Here is a 23004-nt window from a genome sequence, read left to right on the forward strand (position 1 = left end):
CAATGACAAGGAACCAGTGACCAATGACAGGTTGGAGACACCTGCAGTGGGACAATGGAGCATTTTCCTCTGTACAGTGCTATGATGGAGCTCATCGCTCCTTGATCCTTTCTATCACAATAGTCCTGGCTGGCAGGATAATGCCGTACACAAACATCTTACATGGAATGGACAGGAACAAGCAGTTAAAGCAGTTAAGGGACGCAAGTGTCCAGAATGCATCCTGAAGTATATCAGAGTGACTTAGAAGCTCAAGTCACATTTGCAAAGTGACTAACACAGGCTCCTAACTGGCAGATTATTGCCGTGCACAACAGGGCCATCTATCAAAAAATAGATGATGAAATTTACAGAATTACTAGCAAAATCCGATCACTTTTCATTTTCCGTTAATAAAATACTTAAACGTCTCCAATATTTACTGTACTCTACAAAATGACCTTAAATACTGACTGCTTTAATAATTCAAATTGTTCAATGCTTTTAAAAAGTGCTACAAAAAGACTCACCTCAGGTATGTTACCTTCCCTACATAAAAAATTGAGAGCTTCCATTCTTATGGCTTCCAAATTAAGAGTATCTTTCTTCAACAGCCTGAAGAAAATCAAGAGTCAGTTTATTTTATGATCTGCCATATTCATTAAGGGAGCACAGATTACTCCAATTCAATCAAAATCTCTATTGTTTAAAGACCAGCTTCTAAGCAGTTTAGGAGAAAAGATTTTTTTTTAATTCCAACAGAAAACAGCTCAATTGATATTAAAACACTCTTCCTGAGTTTTGAGAATCAAACCAAAACAGGAATTGACCTTAACTTTACTTGTTCAGGCTTACAAATGCAACAAGTTGACAAATTCCAATAAAAATGAGACCATTAACGCTGGAACTATGTTATAATATAAACAAATGCATTAGTATATATTTTGTCTCAATACTGTCCCTTTTATCAGTTGACTTAGGACAAGTTTTGGATAAGATACTTTTTATACTTAGACAACTTCAATTTAGAATTTGGTTAGAACCCTCACAGATTCTTTTAAAGAAAGAAAAACAGTTATTTTAATAATGTAAGTGATTTTTGCCATAAAACTAGTAATAGGCATTCCTTTATCTGAATTTCCTCTTTATCTGCAATAGGGCCATATCATCCAGTTTCCGATAATATATCATCACAGGAGCCTGTGTATTAATGCCACACACAGAAATCTTGATTGCTGATCTTATAAAGCATTTAAGAGTTTTATTGGCTGAGGTCTGAACAAACTGCATACCAGGGTGGATAAAAATCAATCATTTAAAATTTTTTTTAATTTAAACAGATTTTTTATTTTTAATCAATAAAATAAATTTGTTTAAAAATAACAGTTACAATTAAATGTCATCACAAACATGCTACACTTACAGTCTCAGAAAAAAGAATTAATAGCTTTAGTCTGTCCAGCCTAGCTACCAGCTCTTGCTTCCTGAAAGTTCTGGGCTTTCAATTTCCGTTTCTCAGCAGACTTAAGTCACATGTGCAAAGAGAGCGCTAGGCTGGATTGAACTGTTTCTATTCTGTGCTTAAGTTATGATGGATGTGGGCCAAAAATGGCAGAGGAGTTAGTTAAGACAGAAAGACAAATATATAGGAAAGGATAGAGGCAGAGTAGAAAGGAACAGTGGAGTGGACTAGAAAGGAACAGGAACGACATTATTCAGCACACACAGAGCTTCCTGTATTTCCCCATACTTTTGCCAAAGAAAAACTGTTATGGCTTGTGGGAGTAAGAGAAACCCACCTTCAATGAATTTTGAAGAAATTCATTCCCTGGGTAAAAAAGGAAATAGTGTCACGTGTAAGGAGGAAATGCAGGGTCTAGTTGCAAGAATGAAACATCATAAGGAAAACTGCTTACAGGGAGAAAATGATGTAGATAAAGATGTGGCTATGGAAGAACAACAATGTGGATCAATTTATAGTAACTTAAATAATTCACTTTGCAATGCATCATTTTTCAAAACTCTCTTTATGCCTTTTAGTACAGGCAGTCCCCGACTTACGCGGATCCGACTTACGTCGGAGCCGCACTTACGAACGGGGCTCTCTCGCCCCGGAGCTCGCAGGCAGCGATCCCGCCACCTCGACCTCCGGGGCGAGAAAAGCTGCTTCCGGTGCTCTGGCAAAGCCTCAGAGGCGCGGGACCGCGCCGCGGCTGCGGCTTTGCTCCCAGTGCCCCTGGTCTGCTGGAGACGGTCCCCAGCAGACCAGGGGCACCGGGAGCAAAGCCGTAGCTGCGGCAGGGTCCCGCGCTTCTGAGGCTTTGCTCTGCCCCAGGGTCCACAACAAAAGCCTGGTCTGCTGGGGGGGGGGACCACACTAGCTGCGCCCCCCCCCCCCCCCCCCCCCCAGCAGACCAGGGGCACCGGGAGCAAAGCCACAGCAGCGGCGGGTTCCCACGCTTCCGAGGCTTTGCTCTGGCTTTGCTCCCCTTGTCCCTGGTCTGCTGGGGGGGGGGGGGAGGCGCAGCTAGTGTGCCCCCCCCCCCAGCAGACCAGGCTTTTGTTGTGGACCCTGGGGCAGAGCAGCTGGGGTGCTGCCGGTTGGTCCCGCAGCGCCGCTCTGGGCGCTACTGGACCAACCCGGCAGCACTCTAGCTGCTCTGCCCCAGGCGTCCTGATTCAGCCGCTGCTGGTCAGTTTCAGCAGCGGCTGACTTGGGGACGCCTGGGGCAGAGCAGCTGGGGTGCTGCCGGGTTGGTCCAGTAGCGCCGAGGAGCGGCGCTACTGGACCAACCCAGCAGTACCCCAGCTGCTCTGCCCCAGGCGTCCCCAAGTCAGCCGCTGCTGAAACTGACCAGCGCTGACTACAGGAAGCTCGAGGCAGAGTTGCTCTGCCCCGGGCTTCCTGGAATCAGCCGCTGATCAGTTTCAGCAGCAGCTAACTTGGGGACGCTTGGGGTTCTTAAGTTGAATCTGTATGTAAGTCAGAACTGGCGGTCAGTTTCAGCAGCGGCTGAATCTGGACGCCAGTTCCGACTTACATACAGATTCAACTTAAGAACAAACCTACAGTCCCTATCTTGTACGTAACCCGGGAACTGCCTGTATAAATGTGATTTAACAAATAAAGGCACAAACTGTTTGCTACATTCGAAGTTTTAGCTTAGTTAATCCTTACAGCTTGTTAGATTCTAAATCTAGTTAACTAATTAATCACTCAAGTATACAGTACAGAAGGCTTCAGTAAATCTAAAGTTGCCAGTTGCCACTGAATGTTCATTTTCTTCTAGTATATATTTGAAAGAGTTTGCATGTCTGTTTGTTCAAGAACTCCTCCTAAATGGTAGGAGATAGGAACACCAAACTTGGTATACAGATTCCACTTTTCATAACTTAAAACAAGGTAGGGATTTGGTTGTCCCAGGAAAGTGGAATGTGCCTGGAATGTGATTGTGTCTCATAAAACAATAGAGAAGAGAGACAATCACTAGGCAGGAGAAAGAGGCTGGCTAAAGGCGCTCTGCCAGCCCCTTCTGGAACTGTTGCAGGTCCGAGCCTCCCATATCCAAGTGCCATTTAGGGAAGGCGGGGGAAGGGCTGAAGATGCGCTCCCAATTTATTTGGAAACATTACTGACTATTCAACTTCAGGGAGCAAGAAAACGCAGAGTTTAAGGATGTTAGGAGGCAGGTAATTCGCTAATGATGTAGTCGATAAGTGCTCAATCCCAGCTCATGCAGGGTCCGGGAGCTAACTCTACTTCAGCTCTGCAGTTTAAATGTAGTAAGAGCCGGACTGGCTATGGTCATAATAAATTTCTTGAGTGAAACCATATAATCAGTAAATATTTACTGATGATGTTTTAAACAAAGTTACTCCCCTAGACTGATGGGAATGATTAGCCAGGCACCTTGAAACAGAGTTCTTTCAGCTGCTAAGCCAACTTTTTTCACAGTAGCTTCCTCTGCAGGCACTGAGAGTATGTTTTAATAATTTGGTATTATTCAGACAAATCTAAGAAACTGACTTTGAATTGAAAAAAGCAGGATAACTCATATTTCTGTTTCAGTCTATGAATCAAAATGACAGTGAGAGTGAGGAATATGAGAACTAGTTGTAGAACTTTTAAAAAGACACTGTACATTTAGTGTTCTGAGAATTTGTCAAAGTTAATACAATTGTAATAGCCATCAGCTGGAAACTGAGGAGACGGCTGCTATTGCAAATGTGAAATATGTATTTAATATTTAGTTTAATCTGGGGTTCCTAAAATAAACCAGTTTTAATATGTAATGTTACAAAAAAAAAAAAAAAACGCACACAAAAACCACACACACAACACTCAAAAACATTTCTAAAACAACAATCCTCACACAATCTTGTCAGAACTACTTCACAACTCTCCTAGCCACAACTTTCTCGGGCAAGAAACCACCAATGACACGCTGAAATTGTAAAGGAAGTTTTAGCTATGAGGATTTTTTTTAAACCTACAGAGGGATCACTATCATAACTGGGATTACAAAGTTCAATATGGAGTTGTGATCACAGTTCCATAATGAATGTTAACAGACTTCATATCTACTACAAAAAGGTGAGCAATTAGTTAATAAAGCATTGCAGTATTTCCCATAGAAATAAAACGAGTGAATTTTAAATTTACAGAAACTTTCTAAATTTTGGACAGCATGCACATACCTGCCTAAACATGATTTGGGTTAATTTACCTAGTCTTATCTCACATTATATACTGACCATAGGTTGATACACAACTGTTTTAAAATATTTAAACAAGAGCAAACTTAATAGCACATTTCCTAACATTAACAACTAAAACAAAGCAACAACATATCTATATATGTATACCAAACCTTTGTGCTGTTTCAACTGCTTGCTCCCAGTCCTGCAAGGCTAGGTGTAGTTTCATTTTCTTTATGAAAGCAGGAAGAAAGTCTGGGAAGTTTGCTATTATATGGTTCACAGTTTCTAAAGCTCCTGAATAATTCTGACGCATTTCAAAATATTGTGCCTAGTGAGAGGAAAAAAGTTTTATCAATGCTATACTTTTAAGTGTCAAGTGTCAAGATTCATAAGTATTTTCACACATGTATTGGAAAACATTTTGATAGAGGGGAATTCTTCCCTTTACTGATATTTTTACTTACCTTAAGCATGACACAAGGTGTAAACAGAAAGAAGGTAAATAAAAAACTGCAGCTTTGTATGCACCTTTTCAAAGAATTGCACGTATAGGTCACACAGGAGAATGAAGACAGACATGAATGGAATTACAGGATTAGATACAACTTTATTAACTTCATATTAAGGAGTAGACACAAGTTTTTACTCCAAACCAGTAGGACATATTCACTGGTTCAGAAGCAATATTCAACTGCTCTTACTATATGAACAAGGAATTAGGATTGACTCCTTAGTCAGCTGCCTTGCTTGTAACATGAATGGCTGCTAAATGCTTAAAAACAAAAGTGTGGAGGGGAGTTTATTTGAAGGCAATCAATTTGTCAGAGCATTAGTGAGGGTTACAGTTTGCAAAGCACTGTGAAGATAAGAAGTACAGATTATACCTCCCTTAACTGGACTCTCTGGTCCGGCAACATCCGCAGTCCAGCAGGACCACGGATGTTTCTGAATCACAGAGCTTAGGTATAGGAAGGTGGGGTCACAGGGCAGAAGCAGCAGCTGGGGCTGGCAACTCAGCTGAGAGCCCTGAGTGGGGGGAAGAGGCACAGAGGAGCAGGTGGCACAGCAGGGAGTTCTGGCCCCTGTGGCTGGGCAGTAGTAGGGACCTACAGCAGCAGCCATGGAGCTTGAGGGCTGACGGTAGCAGCTGTAGAGCGCTGGTCCTGGCTGCAGAGCTCAGGGGCAGCAGCAACAGCTGCAGGGCTCTGGCTCTGGAGCTTCAGCCTCCGCAGCCACGGCATACTGCCTAGAGCCACGGCTAGGCAGGCAACAGCAGGGCTGGGCTAGATTCATAGCCGGGGGCAGCAGGGCAGCGTGGGCCATGTTGGGCAGGACCTCCTCTGGTCTGGCAAATCCCCTCATTCAGGACCGGTCAGATCCTAACGGTCCAACCTGTACTACAAAAGTCCTGAGTTTTATATTTTTAAATACGAAAGAAATAAAATACTATGGAGTAGGGATGTGAATGTTTAAATGGTTAACCAATAAACCTGAATGGATAACGCTTACTGGATAACCGGTCCCCGGCTTCTCCTGTCCCGTGGGGGCCTGCCGCAGACAGAGGGGCCGTGGCCAGGGTAGCCCCTGCCTGCAGCAGGCCGCCACTCCAGCCCAACTTCAGGCAGGGGAGTACTTCAACCGGATTGGAGTGGCCCCCCTGCCCATCCTTCCTATATTCAGTTAACCATTTTAATGGGATTTTACATCCCTACTATGGAAATACCACTCTCTCTGATCTTACCTAGGTGACTGTCATCTGCAGGAGGCCTGGCTTTCCAGCTAATGATTTAAGTTATGACACCAAATTTGCTTTTATTTTAAGTCATTACTTCAGAATGCAAAAGTTAGTTTACTAAATAAATGCAGTACACGAAGACACCTTTTTTGTGGTAGTATTAAAACACAATCATAGTGATCATATTCTGTTCATAACACACATTTTAGCATGGTGTCTAATAGGCAGAAAAACATACCAATCAATAGTAAGTTTTAATTTGGGAGTAAGAAGGTTACATTTTAACATTCAAATACTTACAATACATATAAATGAGCATGAGTGGATATTAATTCCTAAATATTGAAGTTTGCAGCCTTCAAATCAAGAGTTTATCAGAGGGGGAGCAAAAAGGAAAAATCAAAAAGAACAAGAACAAGAACAATAGTACAGGAATGCTATAAAGAAATCCATAATTAAGAATGCAATGCATACAAGGGATGTAATAGTTTAGTCAATTAACTGATAAGCAAAAGCTTATTAGTTAATGCTATAGACTACAAGCATTCCTCTCTCCCTGCCAGTAAATTTTTTAGCAGGCTGGCAAGCAGCCTGGCTCAGTCCTTGCTTATGACAGGATAGGAACCTACCCCCGCTGCGGCTCTGTATTTAAAATATTTTAGGACAGAGGGCAGGCAGCCCAGCTCAGTCCTGGCTCACGCTGAGCTCAGACCCTCCCAGACAGGCACTGCTGCCACCTTCTCAGAAGCAGCAGCCCAGGGCAACAGGCAGCTGGTCCACAAGGGCATCTGGTTTTTAAACTGGCTCCCCTTGCGGACCATCTTCTGCCTGGCACCCGGTGCTGCTGCCTCATATACATTGGCTGCTGGGCCCACCCTCAGGGACTTAGTTGACTATTCAATAAACCAATATTTAACACCCCTAATGCATACCGTATGCATACAGTAGCTGAAGCAATAAATCATTATGACCCAATTATGCTCCCCTGCCTTGTGTCCAACTATAGCCAGACGTTAGAGAATTAATAGGTGACCCAGGAGTTGATGGGCAAACGGAACTACTTTATGGCTCACGCACGTTAACCTCGGACCCCCAACACATCGTTACAAGTGGCAACAATTTTGTACCAATCACACACCTATCTATTTGCTATGCTCCACTCACCTGCTGACTGTCCTCCTCCTTCCCCCCCCCCCCCCCCCCCCACACACACACTGTCCTCCACACTACTGCCTGAGGCTGCTAGAGGAGTCTCTTGGGAAGAGTCCACAGTCTGGCTTGGGAAACTGGTCAGGTTCCCCCCAATCTCCCCCAGAATGCTATGCAGCTGCTCACTGAAGTGGTATGTTTGCAAGGCTGACCTAGAATGTCCATTTGCCTCCTTTGTCCTCTGGTGCTGCCTCTGATATAGAAGCAGCAGCTTGGGGGAGGAGGGAACACTCCAAGAAGCTGGTGCTCGTGGGGAGCCAGATCCCCCTGGGCACCAGCTCCTGCCTGCTCTCCTCTCCCTGCTCTCCTCCCCCCTATCTGTGGGTGGTAGCAAGGAGGGGGAGGAAGGGTCTGGTGGCTCTGGAGACATCACATGCAGACAGACAGCTTAAAATAGGCAGCAGAGAGAGGCAGGAGCACATGGCGGGGGGGGGGGGGGGGAGAGGAAAAGGAGGTAAGGTAACCCCATGAGCCAATATGCAAGGGGAGCTGGCTTAAAAGCCAGTTTTCCACATGTACTAACTCCAGCCTGCCCTCCTCACCTTCCACGCTGCTGCCTCGCTATCAAAGGCAGCAGCATGGGCATGGGAGGGGCAGGCGGCGCTGCAGGATCTGATGCTTATGGAGAGATGACATAAAAGCCTCACAGGGTCCCCACAACCACCCCTGCCCTTGGTGCTTCTGATACAGAGGCAGCAAGGGGCAAGAAATGTGTGTAGTTAGGATAAGGATAAACCCAGGCTTATCAGTTAATCGTTTACACAATTATATGCAAACATCCCTAGTAAACAAGAAGCAGGGAGTATTATTTCCTGCAAATGTAAAGAAACTTGTATGTGAGTAGAAAAGAAGTAGGACTTAGTAAAACTTTAGCACCTACATGTTCACATTATTTTGAAGGCTTTTTTGTAATTAATTCTACATTTGTAAATCTCAACTTTTATGATAAAAAGATTGCACTACAATACTTATATTAGGTGAAGTGAAAAATACTATTCTTCTGTTTATTACAGTGCAAATGTTTATAATAAAAAAATAAAGTGAGCAACATACACTTTGTATTCTGTGTTGTAACTGAAATCAATACATCTGAAAATGTAAGAAGCATCCGAAATATTTAAATAAATGGTTGTCTATTATTGTTTAACCACACAATAAATTCTCTTTTGCACACATAATGATGTTTTTAAAACTGCTTCACAGCCTAAAAGTTATTATTAAATATACTGTGGAAGTGTTAAAATAATAAAATGACTTACCTTTCCCAGCAAGGCAAAAGGGTCATTCCCACCCTGCATTCCTTCATCAAAGTATTTCACAGCTTTTTTAATATAAGCTTCTTTCCCACAGGTGAGATCAAGCCAAGCTTTCAAAATCAATCCCTGTATAAGAATATTCAGTTATAACTCATGGTTTAAGATAAGTGAAATGAATTGTGACATGGTATTGCATACTGACAATTCTAAGTATTAGTCTATAATGCCTTTCAAGTCCACTAGAGCACTCAAATGTACTATAACAAAGAGGCAAAATTTAAAGTAGGTAACAACTGGAAATCAAGAAATACAGGCTTTTTATGTAATCTTGTATTTAAGTTTCCCAAGTTGAGGAAACGTTCATAGTACAATTTGCCCATCAAAGTACTTGGAGATTTTCTGAGGAAAAAATACAACCTCAGATATGGAGAGTGAGCAAATTATCTGTAGTTATGATGATTGCAACCAACGTCCATTACACATCAAAATCCACACAACCCAAACACTTTAAAAGCATGGTTAGGGAATTTAATGTTACACGCACACATAAGGTATAGTCTTACCAACTTGAAGAAATATTTCACCAGAAAAAGCTTTAATTATTAATGTAAAACTTTTTCCACTATTATATTAAAAGCCCTGAGAAGTACACATTAATGATCATATTGAGGTAAACTTATATTTGAAGCAGGTATGTATTAGGGATATAAATATCAAAACAATTAACCAGTTAAACTATTAAAATTATATCGTTTAACCACTGGTGGGCTGGCTCAGGGCAACAGTCCCACTGTGGCTCTATGGGGCAGCATGGCAGGTTCTGCTCCAAGCCAGCATTCCTGCCTAGGTAGCTTCAGTTTGGCCACGATCGGGGCCCCACGTCCCCACCAGAGCTGCTCTGGTGTAGCTGGAGCTAGCCCCACCTGCCCACTCCGGCCTCTCCAGCATGGCCATAGCTGGGGTCCCACCTATATAACCACAGTCCCACCACCCTATCAGGCATAGCCGACACCACAACTCCCAGATAGTGTGACCAGAGTCCTGCCTGCCCGTCATAAGGCACCACCTAAAACACTGTCAAGGTCCTGTGGCCATCCCAATGCTATCGCCTACCACAGCTCACAGCCTGGTTAACTGGCTTCTCAGTAAGCATTCCAGTAAGCCTAATGCTTACCAGGTGAATAAGTTAACCTTTTACAATCCTAAGATGTACAAAAGCAATGTACTGTATCACTTTTTTTTTTTTAAGAACACCCAACACTTATGTCTGTTTTTAAAGTGATATGATTAAAAAGTTGGAAAATTCACTGAGAGTTACGAGAAAGATACTGCCACAAGGAATGTATCAAAGTACCAAAAGAAGGACTCTTAAGATCAACCAGTGATCTTAGCAAATCCAAGTAATGTTCCTTTGTTCATTACTGAGGGAGACTATAAAATTACTCTATTATATTTAGGCTCAATAATTCTCAGCATTAACAAAAAAAGTTATATTTTCTCCTTATACAGAGTCTCAAAAGCTTAATTGTTCTAGAAGCTTTGATCTTGCTCTTCTTTTTTTCCCTTTTTTTAAAATAAAAACATCACTTTCTCTAGTCAGAGTAGTATTACTCCAAACTATAGCTCAATTTCTCTTACTGGGAATTATATTTTGCTGACTATCAAAACACATAAAATTGAAAAATGTTCTCAACTTGAGTAAACATTTTCTGGAAAGTCCCAACATTAATGGAAGGTAGGTGGCATTTTCCAATAAACATTTAAACTATGAACCAGAAGCCAAGTTACACTTAGCCATTTAGATTTATTTTACCTGAAGAAAATGTATTTACTTAGCTAAATAATTCTGTTGGCCACAGCAGACCTTACTTTTTAGTTAGCGATCCTTCACAAACTGTGATTAGGACCAGTCACACACAACTGCTTTTTCAGCATTAAATGAAATATAGCATATGGCAGTTACATTAAAGGATGACAATGTAGAAGACAATTACTGAGTCTAGTTGTATACATGGACAGCAATACTTATATTTCATATATAATGAATAGTTACCTCTTTATTACTATTAGAAACTTTGATCATTCTATCAACATATTCACGGGCCTTGTCCTGGCGACCAAGATGCCACAAAAACAAGCCTGCATAGTATAAGGCCTGCTGTCCTGCTGTCTTACGATGTTCCTTCATTTTAGTATCCAGTTCCAAAATAGCATCTCGATCTGAAAATAGTAACAGTGGGAATTCTTTTTAAAGATCTGGAGCATATCTTACCAAGATCATTGTACAGTAGGAGCAGATGCTGCATAAACTTGCCATCCCAAGACAAGAGCACATTGCCAAAGCCTCTAGTATTTCCACACTAGCTGATGTTCTAATCATATTTTCCAGAGGTAAATACAAAATACAGGGGTAGAGGTGCTACATTAGCAAGGGCATGGGGCAATGCTCTGGTGAGAAGTATTTCTGCAAACTTGCTGAGATTTCTCCAGAAATAATTGGAATCCCCAAACAAGATTCACAGATTAGGGTTGGAAGATGGCCTCAAGAGATCATCTAGTCCAATACCCTGCTCAAAGCAGAACCAACTCCTACTAAATCATTCCAGCCAGAGCTTTGTAAAACCTTGCATTAAAAAAAAACAAACCCTAAAAACAGAGCTTTCACCATCTTCTAGGTATCCCATTCCAGCCCTACACCACCCTCCCAGTGAAATAGTTCTTCCTAATATCCAACCTAGATATCCCTCACTGCAACTTGAAACCATTACTTCTTGTTTTGTCATCTGCCACCACGGAGAACAATCTAGCTCCATCCTTTTTGAAACCCCCCTTCAGGTAGTTGAAAGCTGCGACCAAATCCCACCTCATCTTCTCTTCTGCAAATTAAAAGAAGCTCAGTTCCCTCAGCCTCTCCCCATAAGTCATGTGCTCAAGTCCCCCAATAATTTTTGTTGCCCTCCACTGGACTCTCTCCAATTTGTCCACATCCTTTCTGAAGTGATGGGCCCAAAACTGGACACAGTACTCCAGATGTGGCTTCACCAATGCCAAAATGGAGGGGAATAATCACCTTCCTCAATGTGTTGGAAATGCTCCTAATAATGCAACCCACTATGCTGTTAGCCTTTTTGGCAACAAGGCCATACTGTTGACTCCTATCCAGCTTCTTGTTCATTGTAATCCCTTCCCAGTCCTTTCTGCAGAACAGCTGCTTAGCAGTGCATGGGATTCTTCAGTCCTAAGTGCAGGATTCTGCACTTGTCCTTGCTGAACATCATCCAGTTTGTTTTTGCCCAATCCTCCAATTTGTCTAGTTCACTGTAGACACTATCCCTATCCTCCAGTAGATGTACCTCTCGTTAGGGATGTTAAAATGTGCTTATGTAGGTAAATGTGTAACCACTGAAAATTTCTACAGTTACATGTTTACACATGGGGGTAGGCCCAACCCTCCCAGCACTGCTGCCTCTGTATCATTCCAATGAGAAACTGTGTGGGACCTATAAAAGCAGGAGAGTCAGTTTTTCTTTTCCAGATGATGAACAAACAGAAAAATTAAGGTGAAAATGACTGAGTTACCTGCAGACACAAATATTTTAAAGTTTCTCATGCTGACCTGCCTGCCAGTCAATTTAATTTAAAACAAAAATTAACCATTTTAGTTAAAAGCAATTTTAATAAAAACAGACAGGATTTTAAAAAACTTGAATTTAAAAAAATTCAAAGATTCATATTCTTGTTTTATTTATAATATTGTATGTTTGCTGTTGAAAAAAACCCAGAATACATAACATTGTTGTTTTAGTTAAATAAAAATAATTAAATGTCTGTCTGATGATGTTCCCCTCCCAGTCCAGGGTGGCAAGAAAATCCTCCAAATATTAATGATTAACCTGTTGAACTGGAGATAGTTCACCTCACAATGACTTCATAAATATCTGCTTCAATTACCTTTGGTTATTTTATTTACAAATCTGATGTAGCTGTAAAACTAATCTGAAAAAGTTTTCAAAAAAACCCCCAAAGTTTAAAAATTTAGTGCGCACCTTCTAAAAATGAAATCTACATCTATCTCTGAGTTACATATGTGTTGAGAATATGTATTAAGGTTATAATAACCAGCAAGAATGCACTTTTATGTAGAAAACCATGATTAAATCGAGTCTTCCTGACTAGTAGGGATGTAAAATCCCAGTTAATAAGTTAACCTCTTTAACATTAGGGCTCCGGATGAGAGCAGCGCCTGTCCACAGAGGGCCTGTTGCAGGGCTCGAGCAGCCCCTTGCCTGTGGCAGACGGGGATTGCTCTAGCCCTGACTGGTTACCGGTTCTTTGGAAGCCAGTTAACCTATTAAGCTTTCACATCCCTACTGACTGGTGATTTAAAATCAATTTAATTTAAATCAAATTCACCCTTTAGCCTGGGAAGGCCAGCAGGGCCACTCCACTCCTCCATCTCAGCCATGTTGGAGTGGCCCAGACTAGGCAGGCAGTTAACCAGTAAAACATTACAATTGTAGTTGTTTAATTGGTTAACTAAACAAACTATTACTGATATCCCTGACTGAAACAGGATAAAACATGACAAATTCATCAAAGTCTATACTAAGGCTGTATTACAGGCCAAAAGGACCTTCCTATTTGCCTCCACTGAAACGGACAAATCCTGCCCCAAAAAGCTATACAGGGTGGTAAATCACTTTAGCTATGTCTACACTGCAAGCAGGATCCCACAGCAGGAGGCTCAAAGACCAGGTCTCAAAACTCAAGCTTGTGTGGCTCACGATATCTTGCTAAACCCAGCTGAGCAGTAGGGATATAAAATCCCATTTAATTAACTAACTAATTTAACAGGGGGCGAATGGTGGAGCTGGAGCAGCTAGCCCCAGTATGGACGTAGGCTGCTCTGACTGAGCTGGAGTGAACGAGAACCGTTCCAGCCTGCAGCTAGGCTGGAGCACCCCTGCACACAGCATGCCCAGAATGGTACAGGGCTTGGATTAGACCAGCTCCTAGATAAAGAGCAGCCAGCTGAAGTGATAAAGACAAGTGACAAAGGAAAGTAATTCCTGAATAATTCACAACCACAAGGTGGTTTTCATTAGCTGACGATTCACACCTATCACTGGTCAAAATCATCCCCCTCTTGGATTCCTCATTGATTTTCAGTTGACATCACAATGACTGCAAGTAATGTTTTCTACAATCTCAGACAGGCTAGGAGTCTTCACCCTATCTTGATCAATGAAGACAGCCTCACTTATTCATGCCTTCAACATCTCTTGGCTGGACTGTAGTAAGGCAATGTGCATAATAGCAGGACATGAAACCTTCAAAACTCAGGAAACTCCAAATATTTCAGAATGCCAAAGTGCATCTCCTCAACAACGAAGGCCACTGTGAAAATACTATACCTCTTAACTCTCTAAGCGGGCTTTCCACAGAATTTCAAATGGCTCAAAGCCTCAGTCCTTACCTTCCACACACAGTCTTGTCTGGGACCAGGATAACTAAAAGACTAATTAAAGCTTTGGAACAAAGACTGGACTCAACAGCTTCTCTCCTCCGGCACAATGGAACTCTCAGCAATAAAAGAGAGCTAATCCACGAAGGAGAAAAAACTTTCTTCAGCTGCCATCTGAGACTGTGGAATGAATCCCTCCTCCCCTTCCCCGCCCAGAGCTCAGGATGGTCACAAACCTCATCACTTTCCAAAGCAGATGTATATTTTTGACCTTGTCTTCTCAAATATAAATACAATGCAATAGACATATTTAATAAATAACCTACCAAAACAAGACATCATTGCACATGCATCTCCTTATGAGAAGATAAAACAAGACATGTGACATATATAGATACATTTCTTAATGTACTACTAGAATGAGCTCAGACACCATGGTGAGCAGTACTGTATGAAAACTTATGTAGAAAAGAAAGTTTTCCAGGTAGCATGGCAAATGGATTTTTAAGGCCTGATTTTGAGTCTCATATCAACTTGTTTGTTGTTAGTCTTCATAGCACCTGTTCACTCCAAACCACTCCTCAAAGTCACCACTGCTTTAACTTTCAAGTTTCTTATTTAATGCAAACTTTTTTTCTAAAAAATTACTTAAAAATAGCACTCTCTCAAATATGTTTCCTAGGAATATTCAGAACCGTACTGATTACTTTAGCAAAGATAAAGCCTTTTACTTTTTTAATCCTGTTGACTGTATCTGATCTGCAATGCTTGAGAGCCAACTACCAGAACTGCACCAACATAATTACATTTTAACTACAGAATCAAATTCTACCCTCAGTAACATGTATGCAACCAGGGGCAAAATTGACCAGTAAAATACTTAATACAAGAGAGGATGCACAAGACAGACATTCAATGTAACTTTATGATCCCAGATGGAGTTCACAAGACTATCTATTGGAAAGGCCATGTTTCATATGTAAACTGAGGAAATTTTTATTTGGAAATCACAAATATGGATGCCCATAGAATATCATTTTTAAATTTATTTTTCAGAGTGAAATGGCCCTTGAAAGACAGCCATGAAGCACTGGCCAACCAAAAATAGGCTTTCCACCAGTACCTGGAGGACTAAGTTACTATTATAACACTAGCCAATTAGCCTGTCATAAGACAGGATTTTCAGGTCTCTCTCTCTCCCCTCCCCCCCCCCACTGCCTCCCCCTCTCTCTCTTTCACCTCTCCTCCCCCTCCTGCCTCTCACTCAGGGGACCGCGGAGCCCAAATGACTGTTTGGGCTCCGCACTCCCTGTGCTGCATGGGGGGCGCGGAGCCCAAACGGTTGCTTGCGCCGCTTGCTCCCATGCGGCGGCCTGGCTGAGCAGCGCACAAATCAGGCGAGCACCACGGTGGGAGGCCCCGCCCCTCTTCGCCTCCCACCATGGCACTCGGCTGACTTCTGCGCTGCTCAGCCGGGCCGTCACGGGGGAGCAAGCGGTGCAAGCGGCCGTTTGGGCCCCGCACTCCCCATGCAGCATGGGCCGCCCAGAGGGAACAGCAAGCATTTCAGCGTTACAGACTCTGAGACACTGGGCTACTTTATATATGATCTTGCAACCATGATTGAGAGTTCTAAACACATTCCAGTTCCCTAGTTAGAAGTTACATTGCAAAACCTGTGTTTTGTTTTTAATTTACAAAAAAGTTAAACTTTTTAATAAAATTTCTGTGGTAATGCTTTAATGGCTTTTATCTGCTCTGTATAGTATGATCAATGCTTAAGCTATTAATGGAAAGCCAATAATTAAAACTGTCATGAGTGTAGGATAGTCTTTGCAAAACTTTAATATTCTAAACAACTTCACACTGGAAACAATAGAAGTGAGTCAGCAGTAAGCGAGCACTTTGTAGTATATATTAAATACTGTACAGTATTCCAACACCATGGAGTTTGCTTTAGTGAATAACGAGGGATGATATAATTTGCTTATTGCAAAAGTGCACGTCAGCAACCCTGTGCTTCAGCAATGTATGAAAGACATACACCCGTGAAAAACGAAAAGCATAGCAGATGTGTGTGTTTAACAAGCTCCAGAAATAAGTTTTTTATAAAATGGGAGAACCTGGACAGGAGTAGCAAGTAGTAAGGAATTTTCAGTCCCATTATTTCAGTGATACTCTATCCTTCATACTTTATGTACACAAATACTCATGGGTCAGGCCATCTCAATTCTGTCCAATGAATAGAGCAAGGGAGTGTTTTTAATGGAAACAGAAGTTGGAAAGAGAAACTATACTGCAAATGAGGCTACTCAGGGAACTAAAAACGCATACCCTTTGAAAAACAAACATGTTTTCTGACTGGTCTTTTGGATGCAGAAGAATAGAGACTGGCAAGAGTAAAGAAGCTCAGAAGCCCAACGGGGAGAAAAAAAAAAAAAGAGAGAGAGAGAGAGGTTTGAGGCAGCCAGAAGAGTGCAGGCCTGCAACAGACCCATTGCTTTAAAAATTTAGTATGTCAAGAAACACATCTCTGCAACTTTTCTGTATTTTGTCTGCAAGTACACTCCTATTATATAAAAGGGAGATTTTTTTTGTACATAATTTTGTCAAACTTTATCTTATTAGTATATATTACATTTATATGTAGGGATAAAGCAGGTGTTTTTGTTTAATTATGATTCAACTATATTTTGCCGGTTAGATGGCCAGCAGTTTAATTAACTACATATTTTAGTAGACAATGTAAGAGACAGAAAAACAATAGTATTGTCAACAAGGATACCTGGATTAGAGCTCTTTTTATGGGCATAGATCAGTGCCATCATTGTGCAAAGGGACACCTCCTGTTTGTTTTTAATAGAGTCAAGCTCGCGAATAGCCTCCTGAACATGACCTAAAGAATACAAGAAGATATAAAGGGTCACAATTATCTTAAAAAGCATCCTTTTCTGAAAGTATTTCACTTGCTATTATTTTAATTAAACACTTTAATATAAAAGCGACGAGGAGTCCTGTGGCACCTTATAGACTAACTGAAGTGTAGGAGCATAAGCTTTCGTGGGCAAAGACCCACTTCGTCAGATGCATCTGACGAAGTGGGTCTTTGCCCACGAAAGCTTATGCTCCTACACTTCAGTTAGTCTATAAGGCAAAGACCCACTTCGGCATGCATCTGACGAAGTGGGTCTTTGCCCACGAAAGCTTATGCTCCTACACTTCAGTTAGTCTATAAGGTGCCACAGGACTCCTCGTCGCTTTTGCAGATTCAGACTAACACGGCTACCCCTCTGATACTTTAATATATTTATACTGTCCACTATAATCACTATTGATATCTGAAAAAAATACTGAAGATTTGTTTTTTTCAATTTGTTTATTTTGTGTATTGCATACAGCTAACCTCACGCTTCACAAAATCATTTTCACTTGTTTGTGAAAGGGTTTGTCTAAACCAGCATTTCCCAATTGGTGCTCCTCAGAACCCTGGGGTTCCACAAAGCAAAAGTAGGAGTTCTGCGAAGAGCCAGCACTCCCCCGCTCTCTCTGAAAGAGAGAGAGCCAGATATCCAGCTTCTTAAAGAAGCAGCACACTTATTTCCTGTTCCTCCCTGGCGACGCAGAGGTGTAGGGAGGTGGGGGCAGAGGGAACAGTTGCTCCCGGCCAGCACACTAGGGGGGTGCTGGACAGGAGTGACTCCACGTGACCCAAAGCAGGGAAGGAAGCACTTCCCCTCCCCAAAGGAGCCGGCGGACGCTGCCTGAACAGCTGTGGCTGTGGCACCCAGCAACTTAGTTCCACCGCCTTTCTGCGTGGTGCAAGGGGGAGGAGGAGAGGTCAGGAGACGCAGGTCTGAGCAGCTCCGACTGTGCAGGTAGCTTGCTCTGCCCTGGGACTCACCGCATCCTCCCTTCCCCACCCCCGAAGGACGGCATCACGGAATTAAGTTGCTGGAGTGCAAGAGCCCCTGCTGCTCAGGCAGCACGCATGCCAACTGTTTGGGGAGGGAAAGTGCAGTCACACACTTCCTGTAACCCAGAGGTGCTTCAGGATTGCCAGGTACTGGTCCCAGCTGTCCCCGTCCTCTGCCCAGACCCCCTACCAGCACTGTCCCCAGCACCCAGCAGCACCCTGTCCCCGGCCCCAGCACCCAGCAGCACCCTGTACCTGGCCCCAGCACCCTGCCACTCACTCCAGCACCACCCTCTCTCCAGTCCAAGCACCCTGCCACCCACCCCAGGACCCTGTCCCTATCACCCTGCCACTCACTCCAGAACCCAGCAGCACCCTGTCCCCAGCCTCAGCACCCTGCCATCCACCCTAGCACCCAGCACCACCCTGTCCCTAGCACCCTGCCACCCATCCTAGCACCCAGCAGTACCCTGTTACTTGTCTCAGCACCCTGCCACCCACTCCAGTGCCCAGCAGGACTATGTCCCTGACCCCGGCATCCTGCCCCTGAACCCTGCCACCTGTGCCAGCATCCTGCCACCCAGCACACCTTCTCCCCAGCCCCAGCACCCACTAGCACCCTGTCCCCTGCCCGCACCAGCACAGTTGGGACCACATTAGTGAGACTTGGGGGGAGGGAGTTTGCATCTCACTTGTGTGGCCCCAACTGACTTTTCTGTGGGTCAGTGACCCTTGACTCAAAACAGGTTCCTTGCCCCCTCTCATAAATAAAGACAATGCTAAAATCTTTTGAGTTTGACATAATATCTTATTTAAAAATGAAGCCTGGCCAACATGCCCACAATTGGGGCCAAATCTCCATCTCACTGCAGCTTCATAATACTCCTGCACCACCTGACCCTAAATCTGAGCCTATCATACATTGGAACCCCCTGTCCTGAGCCTCTTACATCCCCAAACTTCTGCATTCCCACATCCTCAGTCTTCTGCCACAGCACTCCTGCACCATCCACACATGGCAAATCTGTCCCCTGAGCCCATCATACTCACCGCCTCCTTGCCCTGAGCCCCTCACATATCCACCTCAAACTCCTGCACCCTCACATACACAAGCCTGTAACTTGCTCGGCACCCCAACCTTCCACCTGAGCCCAACACTCCCCAGCTTGGAGCCCCCTCCGTGAGCCAGCATCCCCTTCTCCTGCATCCAAATTCCCTCCCAGAGCTTGCACTTCTCACCCCTTCCCATACCCAAATCCCTTATTCCCACCCCACACCTCCTGTCTCAACCTGAGTGTATAAGGGCTGGGGATAGCAAGTGATGGAGAGGAGGGGAACAGAGAGGATGGGGCCTCAAAGGGGTGGGGTTTGGGGGAAGGAATGTGATTTTCATGCATGGGTGGGTTCCCCTCTTTTTTTGTTGTTTTCTGCTTGACAAACCTAGTGGTTCCTTGAAATTCTGAAAAGCTGAAAAGGATTCCACTGCTAAATAAAATTGGGAAACACTGGTCTAAACTTAAAATGTGAAGCAATGCAGCTGCTCAGTGAAGTCATTACCTAGAACAGGAGGAAGTCTCCCATTGACTTAGGCACTCCTCTTGGAGGGGCATTAGCTAGGCTGACAGGACAGTTCTCTTGTCTACACTGGGGGTTAGGCTGTTTAACAGCATCATTCGGCAATGTTAATTTTTCACACCCCAAAGCATTGTGATTATACTAACTTAATATTCTGTTATACAGTAAAGGAAAAACTCTTAATACTGAGAAAACACAAGTTCCATATTCCCAAACTCCTAGTAAGAAGGCTAAACAAACCCCACACTATAGAATTCAAAATACATAGTTTAGTAACCCTGGGGAAGTGGCGGTGGCTGTCAGGGGAAGAGCCGGGGAAGCGGCCTGGATTTGAAGTTGATGGTTTTCCATTCAATGTGAACAAAGGTCCAACGAGAAGCAAGTCGCTCACCTTCCAGCATCATGCCATAGGCCCGGTAGAACAGGAACACGGGGTCGTTGCCGAACTTCTTGAGACCCTCATTGGCTGCCAGCTGGAGGTGGCGGAAGTAGCCTTCCTGACAATAGTAACTGATCAGCGCCTGAAAGGGAAGCGTTACTGTGACACACGAGGGCCCGGACCCACGGGAGAGCGACCGCCGCTGTCAGGGACCGCCCACGCAGGCCCCCAGCTGCACCAAGCGCTGTAGCTGCTGCCGCCACCGGGCCGGCTCCTCATCCCCTCCCGCAGAGCCGCGCTCACCCCTCGCCCGCTGCAGCCCACCTTCCCAGCAGGCCCCGGACCGGGGGCGGGGGTAGCAGCGCAGTTGGCCGCGGAGGGAAGGAGGCGCCGCCGCAGCCTCGAGAGAAGCAGGGGGCTCTACAGCAGCGAGAGTCAGGAAGGGGCCGCGGCCGGGCGCGCAGGGGGCAGCCGCACCCAGGTCACCATTACTGACCCGCTGCGCCAAGGCCTCCATGGCCGCCGATCGCAACGCGCAGCTGCCCCAGCGGTCGCCGCAGCAACGCCGGGCGGGGGCATGCCGAGCAGTGTTTTGGGAACTGGGCGGGAGCCCGCGCCCACTGGTTGCTTCGCAACGAGGAGGGACTGGGCCGTGGAAAGAAAACCGCCTTCATGCGTAGAAGGGGCGGAGTCAAGGAAATGGCGTGCTCTGATTGGACAGTTGGGGATGAAGCGCGAGGCCAGAGAAGGGTAGGCTTGGGGGAGCATAGAAACCGTCCGGCAGGGTAGCGCATCCCAGTGGCACAAGGCAGTGAGCCCTGGGCAGCGCTTACTGCTCGTAAGGCAAAACCAGGGAGCTGGCGGACAGTTACTCAAAGGCTCTCATGCATAATACTGGGCCTTAGGGATTTGGTGCTATGGCAAGGCTAAGAGGTGGGACGAGCTTCTGTAACTGCCACCAGGCAGATGCAAACCTGGAACCTCTGGAGCTTTGTGTAGGCACCTCTGCAGCTTGAGCTATAAAAGCTGTCTCCCAGCTCAGACTGTAGCGCTTGCTCACAGTTATAACTTCAGTACCGGGCAAATTAGTGGAAACAATAGTAAAGAATAAAACTGTGAAGCATGTAGAACATAATTTATTGGACAAAAGTCAACATGGTTTCTGTAAAGGGAAATCCTGTCTTACTAATCTGTTAGAGTTCTTTGAAGAGGTTAACAAACATGCGGATAAGGGGGATCCAGTAGATATAGTATACTTGGATTTTCAGGAAGCCTTTGACAAGGTCCCTCACCAAAGGCTCTTGTGTAAATTACATGGCCATGGGATAAGAGGGAAGGTCCTTTCTTGGATTGAGAACTGGTTAAAAGACAGGAAACAAAGGGTAGGAATAAATGGTAAATTTTCAGATTGGAGAGGGATAACTAGTGGTGTACCTCAAGGGTCAGTCCTGGGACCAATCCTTTTCAACTTATTCATAAATGAGCTGGAGAAAGGGGTAAGGAGTGAGGTAGTAAAGTTTGAAGATGATACAAAACTGTTTAGGATAGTCAAGACAGAAGCAGACTGTGAGGGACTCCAAGAAGATCTCACAAAACTGAGTGATTGGGCTACAAAATGGCAAATGAAATGTAATGTGGATAAGTGTAAAGTAATGCACATCGGGGAAAAATAACCCCAACTATACATACAGTATGATGGGGGCTAATTTGGCTACGACAAATCAGGAAAGAGATCTTGGAGTTATCATGGACAGTTCTCTGAAAACTTCCACACAGTGTGCAGCGGCGGTCAAAAAGGCAAATAGGATGCTAGGAATTATTAAGAAAGGGATAGAAAATAAGACAGAATATCTTACTGCCCCTGTATAAAACTATGGTACGCCCACATCTTGAATACTGTGTACAGATATGGTCTCCTCACCTCAAAAAAGATATTTTGGCCTTGGAAAGGGTTCAGAAAAGGGCAACTAAAATGATTAGGGGTTTGGAACGGGTCCCATATGAGGAGAGGTTAAAGCAACTGGGACTCTTCAGTTTAGAAAAGAGGAGACTGAGGGGGGATATGATAGAGGTCTATAAAATCATGAGTGGTGTGGAGAGGGCCAATAAAGAAAAGTTATTTATTAGTTCCCTAAATAGAAGAACTAGAGGACACCAAATGAAGTGAATGGGTAGCAGGTTTAAAACTAATAAAAGAAAGTTCTTCTTCACACAGCATGTAGTCAACCTTTGGAACTCCTTGCCAGAGGAGGCTGTGAAGGCTAGGACTATACTGGTAGTCCCTGAGTTACGCGGATCTGACTTATGTCGGATCCGCAGTTACGAACGGGGATTTTCTCGCCCCGGGGGACTCGAGCGGTGGGACGCCTGGTCCCGCCGCCGGCCTCCTCCGGGGCGAGAAAAGCTGCTCCCCATCTCCCTGGTCTGCTGCGGGGAGCCAGCAGACCAGGGAGACGGGGAGCAAAGCGGCGGAGGACCCGGGGCCGGACCCGCGGCCGCTTCCAGATCATCTGGAAGCGCCGCGGTTCGGCCCGGGTCCTGCGCCGCTTTGCTCCGCGTCTCCCTGGTCTGCTGGGGGGGGGGGGAAACGCAGCTAGTGACCCCCCCCAGCAGACCAGGGAGATGTGGAGCAAAGCCCGGGACCTGTGGTAGAGCAGGTGGGGCGCTGCCGGTTGGTCCCGCAGCACCGCTCCTTGGCGCTACCAGACCAACCCGGCAGCACCCCAGCTGCTCTGCCCCAGGAGTCCTGATTCAGCCGCTGCTGATCAGTTTCAGCAGTGGCTGAATCAGGAC

General features: G+C 44.5%; 1 protein-coding gene across 5 annotated transcripts in view; it reads right to left on the reverse strand.

Annotated features, from left to right (window-relative positions):
• The window catches only part of TTC21B (tetratricopeptide repeat domain 21B), a 126936-nt gene extending 106075 nt beyond the window's left edge, over positions 1–20861 (reverse strand). For 3 of the 5 annotated variants that reach the window (XM_006124791.4, XM_006124789.4, XM_006124790.4), the window contains exons 1-7: positions 20708–20861; positions 20224–20353; positions 17130–17240; positions 10934–11100; positions 8884–9006; positions 4851–5008; positions 510–594 (exon numbers count right to left, since the gene is read on the reverse strand). In XM_006124791.4, the coding sequence (XP_006124853.2) occupies positions 510–594; positions 4851–5008; positions 8884–9006; positions 10934–11100; positions 17130–17240; positions 20224–20353; positions 20708–20728 (795 nt within the window). In that variant the 5' untranslated portion in view covers positions 20729–20861. Of the gene's footprint in view, positions 1–509; positions 595–4850; positions 5009–8883; positions 9007–10933; positions 11101–17129; positions 17241–20223; positions 20354–20535; positions 20688–20707 lie in introns of those variants that run through there. The other 2 variants (XM_075933527.1, XM_075933528.1) reach the window with 2 other exon arrangements.
• Between the last annotated feature and the right edge of the window lie 2143 nt (positions 20862–23004).

Source organism: Pelodiscus sinensis, chromosome 7, assembly GCF_049634645.1.
Source record: "Pelodiscus sinensis isolate JC-2024 chromosome 7, ASM4963464v1, whole genome shotgun sequence".
NCBI classification, from domain to species: Eukaryota; Metazoa; Chordata; order Testudines; family Trionychidae; genus Pelodiscus; species Pelodiscus sinensis.